We start from the raw sequence: 16,455 nt of genomic DNA, 5'->3' as shown, positions 1-16,455 counted from the left end.
AATTGGGCACCTCTGCCCTCTGGGGTACTCTGAAAAATCTCATTTTCTTGTACATTTTTACATGCTTAAGAAACTTTGAAAACTTGATACCACAATCTTTATGTCAGTAGAAGTAACTTTAGTTGGTCCTTTGTCGGCCTTATTTATACAGGAGGAAAACTGCATTTTTCTGCTTTTTGAACTCATTGTCAAAGTTTTAACTCCAAACAACTTGCTTAAACAAGGAGGTATGTTTTATGCATAAATGGTATGTTTTATGCATAAATGTTAATGAACCAAAACAATACAAAGACCTGGTCTGTAGAAATGAAACTGAAAGTAATTCAGTAAAACAGTGTGTAGAGACAATGTGAATGGAAAAAACTGCTCTTTGAAAGTACTCCAGAATGATTGTTGTGGGAGGAAAAACTATTTTAAACAAATGGCCGCTTAACAGAACAATTTATAGCTACAGGCTGATCGTAAATAGGACTTAAAAGTGTAAAATACTTTTCTCAAGTACCTGAGCAGCAAGGCTGTGCACTAGCTTCTCCACCAGAAGTAGTAAGGGCAAAAAGCCAAACTAGGTGGAGTTCATGTATGTCGTTAAAAGGAAACTGTGAAGCAATTGTCTCAAATAGGAAGGGTTTGCATTTAGTGAATCCAGAACATCTCATTAAATGTACTGTATCACAAGTGGTCCCTTCTGTAAAATAAAGCTGGGCCTAGAATAAACTCACATCAGTCAATGGAAACTAATGTATTTCTTTAAAAGAAAGCTGCCACTGAAACATAATTTCCTATTATTCAGAGCAATGGAAGAACTTTGGAAATATGCGTAATACAAGACACATCAATTCTGCAGAATCGGTTATGGTCTGTAAAGCTTTGTTAAATCTTACTTTGTGCTGGTGCTGGGAAGCCTGAGCTGGTTGTAGTTCTGGAAGAGTAATAACGTATTAACAGCATAACTATTACTATATTGATACTAGGCTCCACAATGCCAGCTAGGCTGTCTGGACCCAAGTGAGTGCACTCTTGAAATCTGGCGTGCTATGTTACAGGTTGGCTCTTAGCTCTGGCATTGTTTTAGCAGGATTTGCATTGCTGAATTGTGCCTCCAAGCAGTGTATCTAAGCTGACTGGCCTAACAGCATACGCTTCCTCACTGGAGGAAAAAAAAAAGTGTATTTTTTCATACCTTTGTTTACCACAATATTGGGAATATACAGCAGGCATTAGACATGCTAGTATTACATTCAGGGGTACGAAACAAGCAGTTGCATATGTAAGGGTATTTTTGTATGTTTTTCAGTGAAAAATGTTGTCATGTCTTAGATAGGATCACTGAAATTCTTGAAAGTAATGAAGAAAACAAAGTCTGCAAAGAAAAATGTTTCTTGCAGGTGATCCAACAGATTTTTAAAGTACTTAACCTGGAGGAAGTGCTTTGGGGACAATTTATTGACATACAGTACGCGCTGCAAGATTAACTATTGTACAGTGTTTTGAAGAGATTGTTTTAAGCATCACTAAGTAGAAACTTTACCTCTTTAAAGAACTTAGGCACCAAAAGTATATTGTGTTAGTAGCTGTTGTGCAGTTAGATGCTTTTTAGATACCTATATGTGCATGCTATAGATGAGGGTTTTTTCAGTTCAGAATTTGTTCTAATTGCAGAACAATTTATCTGATAGGAGGCTCTAATGCAGACAAAAGAACAAGAATGGGAGATCCTGAGTTAAAGGAAAATGCTTTGTGAGAGAGAAGAGCTCGTTATTCCTGCATCAGGTTTTAGTGTGCTTGGGAATAAAATGACAATGAGATTACTCCTCCAAGTGGAGCTGCACATTCAACTGCTTACAGGGCTGACTCTAGGCAGCTGAAACTATTTTTTTTTTTTAATTTCTGTAGGGAAAGGACTCCTGTAACATGACCTGACCTCTGGTAGTTGAAAAAAAAATAATTTTAGCAAACTAGTAATTTTGGTAGCAGCAGCCACCTGATGTATTTATCCTAAAGATTCATTCCCACACTCAGACATGTGCTGAAGTTTTGTACAGCTCATTGTTATAATACTGAATATTTCTGCATTGTCATTACTGCTGCTCTGGTTAATCCCTACCTTATTTTGTAAATGTAGATATTAAATGATACTTTAGTCTTAATAGATTCTTTGCAGTTGTTCACAGCCACAAAATTCATCCACGTGGCTTCAGAAATAAGCTGCTAATAGTTGCTTCATTTGAATACAAAAAATTACTCGCACACCTATTCATTTTTATTTAAATAACTTTAATAAGCATGGAAGTTGCTTTCATCAGCCTATTACGTGCTAGCTCTTTGTAGAGTGATAATATACTACAGTAGTAACTGCTCCTCTGTGCAATTGTCTTTTTCTTAGATGAAGAATATAATGCGAGTGCTAGAACAGCATGAAATTCAGCCATATGAAGTTGCACTCGTCCATTGGGAGAATGAAGAGATGAACTATAGAATAGGAGAGTAAGTATCTGCAGGCATTCGTGTTTATCTAAAAGCTAATAGACATCTACAACAAATTCACATAAAAGTAACTAGTAGAAATACACCTTTTTAATTCTTATTTCAAATGAGTAAAAATAGGGAAAGGAGAAAACAGTACATCTACATTCACAAATTTTGTTGAACTGCTAAACTTTCAAGTAATGGCCTTTAGGACTTGATTATACACTAAATTTTGTAAATCAAGAAGGTCTGTGTCTGCACAACTGAACGTGCCAAACAACAGAACAATCCTAAACAGAACCCATGTACCTCACAGGAAAAATAAATACACATTGTTGAGCCAACTCTGATTTTAAAGAAGGAACAAAACTTCTCTGGGTCAGCTTTCTTCAGTGCCCTGTAGGTTCGTATACAAAGAAGCATTCTGCACATACTTTGCTTCCTAGGAAAGGTGCAACTTGAATACTATGGCAGGATGAATCTGGCAAGCTGTCTTGCTTTGTTAAATGCTTTTTTCATCATGTGGAGCGAAGTATCCCTATGGAAATACTTTTCAATGTAACTGATTGTGTAATTTATCTGTAATTTTTCTAACAGCACAGAAAAAAAACTGTGCTCCTAAATAGGACAGTGTAACAACATAAGCTGTTACATATCAGCTCAGCTTATTTAAGGTAACCTGGTAAGAGGCCAAGGGGTCTTTTATTTTTTTTCCTCACTTTTTGAATACTGTGGACTATCCAGATCTGGCATTTGTGATTCCTGACATAGTTTTAGACTGAAGAACTAATTTTCAGTGATTTGTTTTGGTTACTGTCAGTTTGAACATGAGTAAAATGCAAGGATGGGGGTGATAGCCATATAGATACATCATGATTTATATAAAACAACCAACCTTACCTGCATTGTTGATTATTCTTTAAATGTTCCTTTTCTGGTGGCTTAGTCAATGAAGATGCTTCAATCCTGTTTTAACAGAGGGCAGTCAAAACTTCATAAGGGAGAAATCTTGTTAAATTCTGAGCTGGATATCGATGAAGTTGTTCTGCAGAAATTTGCCTTTTCGAACGCCCTTTGTCTTTCTGGTAAGTTAATACTGTTTGTAATATCCACCTATGGTACAGATTCTGTGAAATGTGGTTGTAAATGGGATTTGAACAGTGAGAGGTTGAAGACTTAGTGTCTGGTTTGGTGAACTGTGTAAAGATTGTGCTTCAGTGGGAGGATTAGTTTTCAAAGCTTTTGCTTTGTTTTCCGTAAATTGGAATTACTTAGCTCACTGTAAATCTTCTTAAGGATGAGCAAAGCAAATTAAGAAACGTACTTTGCAGAAGACAGATGTTCCACTGGGCATACTGTTGCCCATCTTTCAGATTATTCTAGGATAGTAACAAGTGTAGAGTCCGGAATTAGAAAGCTGTCAGTAATCTTAGGTAATTGATCCTGAAATCATTACCAGAAAAAAAAAATAGATACCAGCTAAAGCAGGTAGTAATGTAAAGCAGTGACTCTTGGTGTGGGAAGCGTACCAGTATCAAATGCGTGGACTGGAGAAACCAGATAATGGTTTCCAAGCTGATTAGCTACGACTGTGCTACAGGTGGTGCTTCCATCAGGAGGCACTGGAAAGAAGTCAGGCTCAGCAGTGATGCTGCTGCTTGAGAAAATCTCTCTGCTGCTTCAGACCTAGAGTGAGGTAGGAAGTGGGAATAGAAGCTAGCAGCAATAAGGGGCCATCTTCAAAAAGACCTTCAAGGAAGAAAATCCTACTACCTCTACTGCTTTTAGGGTGAATGACAAAATTCATGTAGTATGTGAGGAACACCTTGCAACAGGAGAGATATCAAAAACCAGAATGCGTGTTTTTGAAGCGATCCACCACTTGATCAAGGCATACAGTGTAACTAAATGTTTTTTGGATCATTGAAGAAAGAGCTATTGAAATAGTGAGGGGAAAAATAGCCTCTAGTTCTCTATAGTTTTGCTATTCATAAAACCACTGCATGGAAGAGTGCTGCCACATACAACGGAGCAAGGGATTTATTCCCAGGAGATAACTGGTACCAATTTATGGTAGCGTTAGACATGTATACCATAAAGGAAGACAGTGCAATGTTCAGTGATTATAACAGAGGATGCAAGTGTAGTCCAAGTCAAATGTACAACACAGCAGAAACCAACCTCTGTCAAATAATCAGCGATAGCTGAAATGCCTATTGGCCTCTTTTCAAGGGCTAAATTAAATGCCGTTTAACTCACTGACTTGGATTGGGCCTCTGTACTCAAAAAAGACCATGAAAGATGCTCAGCATTGAGTTTACTGTGTGTCCTGACTAAATGATGTGCACAATTACTACCAAAAAGCATTTGTTTTGAGAAATAAACCTTATCTGTTTAATTTTTCTGAGTGAACAGGGTTAATTTTTTAAAACTGATATGTCATTACTTCATTCTTGCCTGGGAATCTGAGGATAAAAGAACAGAGAGCCTGAGTTGTATCATTTCCCTGTAGAAATCATCCTTTAAGGCTCAAGCTGAGACAGAGTAGAACTTGTGTTGGCATTGTGTATGCTGAACAACTTCCACTGAAGATAATTATCTTTTCAGTGAATGATATATTCACTAAAACAAAATGTAAGATTGCCTAAGTTTAAATTTAGCTTCAACAAACACAGGTGATGGTGTGTCTGTCTATACAAGCTAATTCTCCATGGTTTGAGCATGCTGCATCAAGTACTGGACAAACAGGAAGTTAAAGTTCTGCACAACGCTGTAGAAATGTGTAGAAAAAGTGGAGACTCAAGGGGCACCAGCTGAAGTCAGCCTGATTCCTGCAAGGCTAATTATCTCCAGCATGCCTCCTTGGAATGCAGTTTGCAAAGGCTTCACACGCAGCACACAGCACTCAAACACACCTTGTTAAGTTGAACCAGAGCTTCTCCAGGATCTGAACCAGTCCGTTGGAGAGTAGAGCTGAGCTTGAGGTGGTTCTGCATGCAAAGCTGTGTCAATACAAAACCTGAATTTGTCTGTAGATGTATGAACGTGTATCATAAAATACTAATGGTCTCTTACATGTTGATACAAACCTATCTGTAGCATCTTGAAACAGTGTGTTGGTAGATGTAAATTAAGATCACTTGAAAGCATATACCTACCTCTCACAGCATTCTGCTTTGTCACCTCTGTGTTACAGTAAAACTGGCTATCTGGGAATCATTATTGGACAATTTTGTAGAGTCAATCCAGTCAATTCCTGAGGTGAGGTCTTCTTTGTACCTTTCTGTTCCTCTTTTCCTTGTGCTATGTTAAAAGATCTGTCCAGGTATAGCTGAGGATATAGGCAAAAGCAACTGCGTGCTTAATACATTTGATGGCAAAGCCATTAACACACAAGCTCAGAAAACCTGCAAAGAGGTGGGACAAGAAACAAGCAGTCTTTAAAGGGCTGGGAGGTGAGGGTGGGAGTGTGCATTGGAATAATGTTTCCCATGTTGTGCTACTGTCAGCTGCTGCTGCGGGACATTAATGCATAACAGGACAAGCAGCATTTAAAAACCTGGCCAAACAGTGTGTGTGGCAGCTTGGCTTCAGAGTAGTCTGCTATAACCTGAATGTAATGAAGAGTTCAAGTGAGTTACTTAGACTAGTGTTTCCACGAGGCTTAATTAAAATACAAAGTCCATATCATGTTGCATTTAAAAATTAGATTCATAGGCTTCAAAAGACAAATCTTCCTTTATTTTTAATGAAAAAAATAATTGGTAATACATGGTTTGCTTTAAGTGAGGAAGAACTCTAAGAAAGGACAAATAAGTAGCAAGGTAAAAGAACACTGTCATGACTTAAAAATAGCAATAGTAGTAAGAGAGGACAAATGATCTCTTGTTCAGGAAACCATTCATAGAAAACATTCCAGGATCCTGTATTGACACTGACAGCCTACTTGGTGGCTTGCTGAAAACCCGGAATAACAGTTGAATGGTGATACCCTTATCAAGCTAGATAAGCAAGGCACCATTCAAACAAAACTGAAGTGTTGTAACAAGTATGATATGCATTCAGATTCTAGCTCATACCTACTTCAGGCTGTATGAGAATGTGAGACTTCTTAACCTACAGTTCATGCTATTTGATCAAGCAGTGAAAAACTTGTTACTTTGCAGATACTAAAATCAGGAAGAAAGGTGAAACTGTCTCATGCAGATGTCATGCAGAAAATTGGAGAACTCTTTGCATTAAGGTAACATTTTTTTGTTACACCAAAGACACTGTATTACACGGAACTTAAAAATCATCTTGTGCATGGTACAAAGACTGGGATACACTTGAAGCTTTGGAGTAGTTTACAGTCTGGCCTAAACCCTGTGGGTGGGATTCCCTCAGCCACCTTCTGGCTTGAGGCAGTGTTTGTGCTATCATGGTCAGAGGACTGTGCTTCCCAATGCCTCACCACTCTCACTGTGGTGTCTCAACTATAGGTAGGCATTAGGCAGTATATTATAAATGGCCAAATTCCATGTCCTTATTCTTTTCTAGGTACAGCAAGGCATGTTTCATAACCTGCAATTATAACAGTATGCAAAATGATACCAGGAGGAAGCATGGGGGTTAAGTAGAGCTATTAACTATGGTCTACAGTTAAAGCTTTTCAGGGATTTGGCCTCTTCTACAAGTTATGTTCTTCCCCTAGATTCACTCAGAAGCCACTGGTACATTGCAAGGATTTAATGTTTGTTGGTTTTTTTTCCTTCTCAAGCATATCTTGGCCATTAGGAATACACAATAGTATGCATTTAAAAAAAAAGTGAAGAAAGAGGTAAATGAAGAAAACAATTCCTATCTTAAACAGTAGATTTTATCATCCTACTTGGAGGACCCTTCTGTAACACACAGTGATGGCCTAAAAGTCCAAGGATTTATGTGAGCAGTAGGCTGAAGGTGGGAGATCTTAGCTCCTTGCCTTTATAATGCTCAGCCAGGAGCCTGGTTCTGAGCTATGCTCACATACCCAGCGTGCGGTGTCATTCACGTTTCAGAGCTCTGAAATAGAAACAAGCTGTTACAGACCTCCCTAGGTAACTTTAATTCAGGTACTTCAGCTTCAGTGAGCTACCAGCATAGTGAAGGACTCCCTCCTCAGCTTGTCACCTTCTTGAACTTCAGGTCAAGGAGTGTTGCCATAAGGCAAAAACAATGAAAAGAATGATTCATATTAAAGTGTTCTCAGAAAAGTTTCAGATGATGTTACCAATTGTAAACAATAACTATGTTAATATTTTTATTATGAAAGGTTTTCATATTTTATTTAACAAGAAAAGCTTTCCATAATTTTTCTTCTAACCACTATGTAAATATTTACTCCTATATGCACCCAAAGAACTTTGAAATACTGCAGTAACCATTCTTTTTAGACACCGCATAAATCTGAGTTCCGACCTGCTGATAACACCTGACTTCTACTGGGATAGAGAAAAACTGGAAGAGCTTTATGACAAAACTTGCCAGTTTCTCAACATTAATCGCAGAGTCAAGGTAAGTGTCTTATTGTTGTTAAGAATACCCAAATCAGTTGAGCTAGACTGCTCCGTGAGCGTCTGTTTTAACTGTAGAAGGTGAATAAAGCACAGTAGGATCCTATACGCTCTTCCCTTTTCTTTGTGTTTGTAACCCACTCACATCTTTTACCTACTTTAGGTCAATGACCTTGTTTCAACCATCTAGACTTAAATGGATGGATTGCTTATTTCCAAGCCACTCAATTTGGCTTTAAATAGTTATGAGAGGAGGAGCTTTAATTCTTGTTCTGAAACTTGTGCAAGAAAACAAATTTTATAAAAGGGATCTGAAGCAGTCTTCTTATTGACATGATGATCCAGGTCAGCTCACTGCAGGGCAGCGCAATGCTTACTGCTCAACCAGAGTAAGAAGTGTGTGAACTTTTTCCAGTGGTACAGCAACCTTAAATATTGACTTAGTTACCTTTGAGGCATTCCCATAAGCTGCGTCATCCTCGCTTGCATGCTTTCATGACTAGAAATCACCTAGTAGCTACTTAATACCTGGAGATGCCTATCTAAAACCCATTGAAATAAGTTGTTTGTATGAAAACTCCCCTTGCTTGTGCATGCTGCCTTACAGACTTCCCCATTAGTTCTTTTGCAGAAGCATTAACACGTTTCTGCAGTTACATTCAGTAAGCCCCTTTGAGGATTGTGTTTCTTTAGCTATGTCATACAATTTGTGGAATCCAGCCTTGCCACATGCTTGGGATCTGTTTCAGGTAATGAATGAAAAGCTTCAACACTGCATGGAGTTGACGGACCTAATGAGAAATCACCTGAATGAGAAACACGCTCTGCGCCTTGAGTGGATGATAGTAATACTCATCACCATAGAGGTTGGTTCCTTTTCCCCACTGTCACACTGAAGAATTCAGTAAAAAGTGCAATTTATAGACTTCATAACTTGAAAATCAATATTACCTTATTTGTGTAATGTCCTGTACAATGGAATTACTCTTTAGTTCTTTGCAAGTAACTTTGGAGTTGCAGCTATAGTTACTTTCCAGATTATCTGGTTTAAAGTGTAAGCTGTTTGTTTTAAAGATTAGTATGTATCATTTGATAATGTGTTTGTTATTTCACAGGTTTTGTTTGAACTTGCAAGGGTAGTTTTCTGACCACAGAAGAAACTCTGGACAAAAACTGACAAAGCAATAAAGACCATGTGGCCAAGAAAATGCTTCTGGAAAATAGTGGAATTGTCCCTCTTGATAAATATGTACATATTCTGCTGAAATAAAAAACAAATCTGTGAACATTCTTCCAAACTCTTGTAATAGTGATGTTAAAGAAGTGTTAATCTGTGGATGTGCTAGGGTAAAGCTGATACAAATGATACATTCTAGGGGTTAGTCTGGGTGCAGGGAGCTAGCATTTTCCTCCTCACTGAACAGGGACAGAAGGATGGATCACTTCGGTGCTGACCTTATTAATTTACTGAGCTACCTGGCATGACTTTAATACACCTGGCAGGTTGGGATGGTTTTTCTTTTTTTTTTTTAAATTATGTTACATTCTTTCCCTGTCACTACAAAGTATTTGTACAGTTGCATGCGCATAAAGTTTAGGAACTAGTTGAACTTTATCTGAGGTCACGGGAAGCTGTAGCAGAACAAGAAACTAAAGCTCACAAAGTTTCACTGCAGCTATGCTATCCCCCTTTTGTTATCTGATTAATAACAGTACAGATTACAAAGAATGAATTAGTGTAGGTTAAAGCGTCTTAATTTTAGTCCAGGTAAATGTTTCAATGGTTTTTAATGTCTTCTGGAGTGTTCTAGATTACCATCTCCAGAACACTGCCACTTACTTGTACATGTGAGAATGAGGTCTGGGTTTTTTCAGCATTCAACTTTCTACGTGAATTTTCAGGAACTACTATGCAACCACTAGTAGTCACCTTTTCCAAGATCAGGTTAGTCTACTGGACTTGCTTCAGTGTCAGGTGAAACACAACATCTCAGTAACATAACCTAGGAATTCTGACAAGCCCGTGAAACATCATTAACAAGCTGTGATGGCTAGATTCAGGCTAGAAGTGAGATTACATTTGCAAGAGCTTACATGCTATTTCTCTGATCACCTGAATTCAGTCTGAGTATTAGTATTAGACTTCTTTTGAATACGTCAGCCGTGTGCATGGGGAAGAGAATAGAATTGGGCAGAGCTAGAAAAAACATCCGACTATAAACCCATCATCTTGCCACAAATTGCTACCAGTGGTTTGGGGAGACATTGTAAGGAGCAGCAGCTCCTCTTTAAGGAGTAGCCTTTTCTCCTCAGAAAAGCAAAACCTGGAGGTCAGCAAACAGTTTTATGAACTGCTGAGGCTGTCTGAGCTGTCAGCCCCATTCACAGAAGCAAACCAGTCAGCAGAACAGCTTGGTGACAAAGTTTACTATTAACTGCAGAACAGTTCCTCAGCACTGAAATACTACATTAGATCCATGAAGAGGTGCCGGGTACGTTTTTCTACATAATTACAGTAAGAGAATTAGGTTAAATTTTAATTGCCATTCTTCTAGCAAACATTTTTTCATTCCTTTATCAAAACAGGCTTTCTCACCCCCACTTTGAATACAATAAGTAAGCCTGAAAATACAAGTTCCCATTCATGTCACGTACTTAAATGATTTTGGTACTTCAATTAAATTGCTAAAGTGTAAATTTGCAGGCAAAATGCACCTATCAAACACACAGACTGAGTTACCCAGCCAAACACACTGAAACAACAGGAGCCTGGTTACTTCTGCAACTCCAAATCAGTTTCTGTCTGCACAGATGACTGCAGCTGTGAAATGCCTCCTTCTGTGCGGCCCCAGACCTGCTTTACTGGGTGGAACGGCTGTTCGGTGCGCTGCTTCGGTTAAGCCCTAACTGTACGTTAAACTTTGTAGCCACCTTTTTGAAAGCGTACCTGCTGGCAGCTGCAAATCTGAGGGTTGTTTTATTGAAGTATCCAGCCTCGGACAGAACAGCCTCGCTGTGTTACACGCAGAGACCCGAGACCAAGCCAGGCAGCTGAATGCACCAAGAGCTAACTTGAGCTCTGAGAGCACAACATGCAGCAGAGCAACCCCTGATGTGCAGGACTCGGGACACTCCTCCCGCCAGCAACTTTTCATTCTGCTTCAAGCTGGACAGCCGATAGGGGCCCCGCGCAAGTTCACAGCACGACCTGATCAGCAGGGAGTTTATGGCACAGGCGAGATTAGAATCCAGTTCCAGAAGCAAATAAAGCCTGCCGTAACTGTGAGAATGTATCTGCCTTATCTGTCTCATCCAGCACACACCCTCATAGTTTAACTGCAGAACCTTCTGCACTACTTCATTCAAATCCAAAATGGGTCTGTTCTAGCCAGGGAGGGTCCAAGGGTGAAAGACAAAGTGATAGAAATATTGTATATATGAGGAAAATCAGAGAACAATCCTGTTATACCTAAAACTCTTGAAATTGTAACCTTTTTAATAAACTAATATAAATCAAATGGCGAGAAAATGGTTCAGATGGAACATCATTAGACTATCATTTATGAAGACCTCAACTGCACAGACAGCTTGTAACTGCTTTTTCCACCAGATGAGATGAAGGACAACTTGTAGAAAGTGTTTTTCTTTGATGAATCTGCTAGATAGAGTTGTCATGAGACTAGCTAGTTGTAAAACCGCTACGAGCACTAACAGTCAGGAGTCCTGACGTCCAGTCCAGTTTTTGCAGGGGAACCTCTCTCTGCTGGCCAGGGTCAGCCCCTGTCTTGTCAGAAAATCAGCCCTGCAAGTGATAACATGTAAAAATGAAAGCATATAAAATGACACCTCCCTGCATCTCTGCAAAGATAACTTGTGTTCAGTCCAGCCAGCGCAGAAGAGCTTATGTATGACTTTCTTGCCAACTTCAAGCATCTGCCTGAAACGGAAATAATAAAATGCTGTGAGATTCGCTCTCCTTCCCCAGCCTAGCTTAATGGTAGGAACCACTAAAAGTTAAGCTCAAATGTAAAAAAGAACCAGATACTGTGTCCACATAAATGAGTTTATTTACTCACAGCCAAGTAACAAAGTTGCCTTCTAAAGCCAGCAGGGACACAAAAGACAGATGAGTGTTCTAGGCAGTAATAATGGTTGTGGCAAACCTTTTTCCAATTTAAGACCCTTCACACCTGGATCCATTTAGAAACTGAAAAAAGGAACCGAGGTACCACATGTGCCAACCTACTTTTCTCAGCTGCCCTCGGGACCAGAGACGAGCGCTGCGGGAGGTCCTGCTGGCCCCGGTGGGGCAGCGGATCACCTCTGCTGGGAGTCTCATCCTCGTCTGCAGGCTGGTGATGGCACCAGCCTGACAACGGTACAGAGTTCGAGGTACTTGAACACACTAAAATACAGAGGGATGTAAAAAGCAAAAACCACACCCCAAAACACTTTCTTCCAGTGGAGAGGTCGGGGAGAAAGCTTAACTGTGTCCTAGCTAAGGGGAACAGTAAGGGTCTGGAAAAGTACACAGCCCCAGCTGAGGAAATAATCTTAAGAGACTGCAATTCTGTACAATCAGCAGGAAGGCAAAGATCTGTGCTAGCCTTAGACAATTATTTTGCCATAGCTATACACTCCACCAGGTAGCCCACTTCTGATCCCCCCAGTGCCCACCCGTGACGCATTTCTTGGCATCACACACATATTCTCTGCTACACATAAAACCCCAGAGGCTGAATCTCAGAAAACAAAGTAATTCCAGCAGTTTGGGGTCCTCTGGACAGAAGAAGAACTGAACAGACCTAGACACAGCCAGAAAGCAGAGCAAGCAAACCCCGATCCTCACAACCACAGCACAAGGACAACCCACACCCCTATTTCTGATTCTTTCAAGCAAACCTAAACAAACTTAAAACAAGAAGACTTTTTTTTTCCTTAAGTCTGCTTTGAGTTGTCAAAGGCACCACATTGACAGGATCACCTTTTCTCGCAGCTGGTGCTATGTATGTCAGTCTTCAAGCTCCACACAAGAAATACACGTTCCAGACAGGCGAAACAGGGTTGCCAACCGATGGTAGCTGCCGATTATTGTTTCACCCCCAAATACTTTTTAACACTTTGCCAACTGCACTCAAGTCAATGCTAGTATCACAACTGTTCTTGACAGAAACCTCAACTGCATAGGCTTGAAAAATGCACTCTGTGCAGTTGCAGTTTCAATCTCCTCCCCCAGGGAGAACAAAACATGCAAGTACACATTACCGTAGCTTTACAGTTGTGCTACTCTAGAAATGTCACTCCAGCCAGGAATGCACGGTCCCTCTTCAACTCTCCCAGTTAAAAGCAGACAGGGCTGATGCACCAGGCTCATCTGGGACGAAGGCAAAGGCAGCAGCAAAAGGGCTAATCTGCATGGCAGAAGCTGTGTCAGTTCGGTTACGCCAACAACTCCTGATGGAAATGGGACTCCTAACAAATTCTTCTATCTATGGTTAAACCATTTCCTTTGAGGACATACGTTCTACAAGCAAAAGGATTTGGGGGTTTTGTTCTGTTTGCTTTGCTGCTGTAAATTACAGCTACTCAGTAGCTGATGATAAAGTTTTGCTCACTAGGTGTAAAAACACAAAGTTTCCACTTTTGTAACCAACATCAGGATACCAGAACAACCCTAACGTGAGGGCTTATCCTGGGCACCACTTCTCCTTGCTTTGACAACAAGCGAGGTTTGGACCGAGCGTGAGACAAACTCTAGCAGGGATGGTAACCCTGGACGAAGAGACAGGCAACCATCAGATGAACAACGTTTATTCATCCAGCAAGAAGCTCCCGCAGCTGTCGCGCTTCCCACCAAGCCTTGTCACCAAGATAAATCAGAAGCCAAAGCGTCAGAAGCGTCAGCTGTGCTAATAAAATGGATTTACAGTGTTGATACAGACTGGCATTTTACTACAGAGGTACCCATCCGGAAACAGTGCCCATGACGTGCACTGATGGGAAGCCCCCGACAGCTTTGGCGATCCCAGAAGCTGCCCTGGGGCAGCGGGTAAGGTGCACTGCAGGAAGGAATGAGCAAATTGCTCTTTGGAATAGGGACTCTCCTCTCCTGCTTTCCAAAAACGCTACAAAATTTGAAGACTTGCTGAAAAACTTAAGTTCAAACCCGACTGATGTCAACAGAACTGTTAAGGTTTTGACTAGAACAACAAAAATCTGCTCCCCCAAACCAACTTCAGCTGATCTCCACCACAGAGACACACTGACAGACTTGGGGCCACCTAGCTCTAGTTCCTCCTACTGCCCTAGTGCATTTTTACTCAGATTAGCAAATGTCTTCATCGTTCTATTAGCACTTAAATCATGAGCAGTGTGCTCATTTACAATGCAAAATGTTCCCCTACCGAAGTCCTGCCTTTAATCTGGGTTATGCATAGATCAAAACAAAACCAAAGACACAGGGACTGATCCTATCGGCAGCAGCAACACAACTAAAGACACTCTCAAGTACAGAGCAATGTTCAGAGCAGTATGAACATTCCTTTTAAAAACTCATAAAATTAGGAAATAAATCCTGAACAAGCATCTCAAGAAACTGGAGGAAAAAAGTTGGTGTAAAAAACTGAGAACACAATATGAAGATACATTTTAAATTACAATTTCAGCTGTACTGAGTGTATGTTAAGAAAAATACACTAAGAAGTGAGATGGACTTTAGATTTAAAATTTTAGATTCACATCTTAAGCCAGGTGTGAACTGTTGCAACAGGTGAACCACTTGTGGCTCCCTGTGACACAGATGACGCGCCCCAGGTGCCAGCCAGCACTGCAGATGTAAGGTTAGGCAGCATTAAATTCAGCACAGAAATCTTTCTACCAATTCCAGCAGACTCTGAATCCAACAGGATACTTTTAAATTAAGAATTGCATTATTGCTGGATTCAGGTATTGCAGTCCAAACAAGGGGCTTTAAAGCTGAATTACGAGTTTTTATAAAAAACAATCACTTAAGTTAGTTTTTTTTCCAGTTTCAGAGAGAACACAGAGGAGAACCTCACATGAATTCTGACACAGAATGACTCAAGGGCAACAAAGAAGAGAAAAAACAGGACAAAAAGCAAAATCATCAGATAGGTACCTGCCAGAAACACCATGATTTTCCTAAGTAGCCGTCTCAAACTTAATTGAAAACTATATCGCTCTCACCATGTTCCCCGAGAATGAGACAAGTTGGCCACCAGTAAGCAACACAAGTCCAAACGTCCACCTACTCTCTTTACTTTGTATTTAGTTTGCAGAGCTGAAATACAAGTGAAAGGTAAGGGGAAAAAAAATCTGCCAAGTAGACTAAAAGCCTTTCAATCTGCTGGTGAAATACCTTTACATCAACTTTTATCATGCCCTCAGCACAACAGAACCATGAGTGCTGTTAGAAGCGTGTCTCTAGCACAGATGCCCGAGGGGGCTCTGAGGATACAGTGCTGTTCAGTTTCTTTATTCCAAATACTGCAACGGCAGCAAACACACCACTGGTTTTCTACTCCAAGCAAAGTAAGCTTGGTGCTTTTTGTTTAAGGACTTAGCTAGTTAGTTTTTGGGTGCTGCTTAACAAGGATAGATAAATAAATATTGATGAGCTACCTGCTCAAACACACTCAAGCTGTATCTATCAAGACCTCCACCAGTTTCAGTGGCAGACAGCAGAGCCAGGCGCGTGTAAAGCTCTCCCAGTCCTTGCTCGGTTTAGACCCTGCAAAAATAACAATAGCCTCAGATGACTGCAGTCGCCTGTTGATTTACAGACCAGACAAAATACAGGACTCCTCTGCCCATTCTCAGCGCAGTTGCCGCCAGGACTCTAAACTGGAAGGGTTTGGGCTTCGGTTTGTGCATCCCATCCCGTCCCACTCGCGGGACACCTGATGTAGTGATTGCAGAGCTACCAGCCCAGCTCCAGCTAGCACCCTGCCAGCTGGGTGAGGGAAGCGCCTCGCACGAGCTGGCTTAATTCAAGAGAGAGATTGCTGAGGAGCGTTAAATAAATAATTAAGCCGTGACAATGACCCGGACCGATTCAAACCCTTGGCACTGCCGCTCCTACCGAAGGAACCCAGGGCTGCACGACAGCAGGAGCGGCTCCGGGGCGTAGCGCAACACCTTCCCCGCCAGACCCGCGCCCGCAGGAGGGGAGCCTCCAGCCTGCCCACCGCGGGCACCGTGTACACCGCTCCCTCCCTCCCTGCTTCCCTCCCTCCCCGTGCAAGCCCCGGGCGCGCCCCCCACCGGCGCTGCGCGCCCCGGTGAGGCGGCGGGGACGCACCTGCGGCCGCCACTCGAACCGGGGAGGGAGCGCGGCCTCCTCCTCCTCCTCTCCTCGTCCCGCAGGCGGAGCTCCCTCCCCGCCACCCCCGCCGCCGGGGCCCGGCGAGCCGAGCCCAGCCGAGCCCAGCCGAGC

At 41.3% G+C, this 16,455-nt stretch overlaps 1 protein-coding gene and 1 long non-coding RNA gene across 3 annotated transcripts in view; one reads left to right on the top strand and one right to left on the bottom strand.

The window, feature by feature from the left end:
- RMND1 (required for meiotic nuclear division 1 homolog) overlaps window positions 1–9,298 on the top strand; it is a 20,914-nt gene extending 11,616 nt beyond the window's left edge. For both annotated transcript variants that reach the window (XM_068677123.1, XM_068677124.1), the window contains 7 exons: window positions 2,384–2,484; window positions 3,445–3,551; window positions 5,663–5,727; window positions 6,633–6,709; window positions 7,881–8,001; window positions 8,750–8,866; window positions 9,116–9,298. In XM_068677123.1, coding sequence (XP_068533224.1) covers window positions 2,384–2,484; window positions 3,445–3,551; window positions 5,663–5,727; window positions 6,633–6,709; window positions 7,881–8,001; window positions 8,750–8,866; window positions 9,116–9,148 — 621 coding nt within the window. In that variant the 3' untranslated portion in view covers window positions 9,149–9,298. The remainder of the gene's footprint in view (window positions 1–2,383; window positions 2,485–3,444; window positions 3,552–5,662; window positions 5,728–6,632; window positions 6,710–7,880; window positions 8,002–8,749; window positions 8,867–9,115) is intronic.
- Window positions 6,186–16,455, bottom strand: LOC137854101 (uncharacterized). The gene is made up of 2 exons (XR_011094954.1): window positions 16,321–16,455; window positions 6,186–15,750 (listed from the first exon to the last, which is right to left on the bottom strand). It is a non-coding gene; the product is annotated as an uncharacterized lncRNA (long non-coding RNA).

Source organism: Anas acuta, chromosome 3 (genome assembly GCF_963932015.1).
Source record: "Anas acuta chromosome 3, bAnaAcu1.1, whole genome shotgun sequence".
Taxonomy (NCBI): domain Eukaryota; kingdom Metazoa; phylum Chordata; class Aves; order Anseriformes; family Anatidae; genus Anas; species Anas acuta.
The sequence above is the reverse complement of the archived record's forward strand: the minus strand, read 5'-3'. Positions and strand labels throughout refer to the sequence as shown.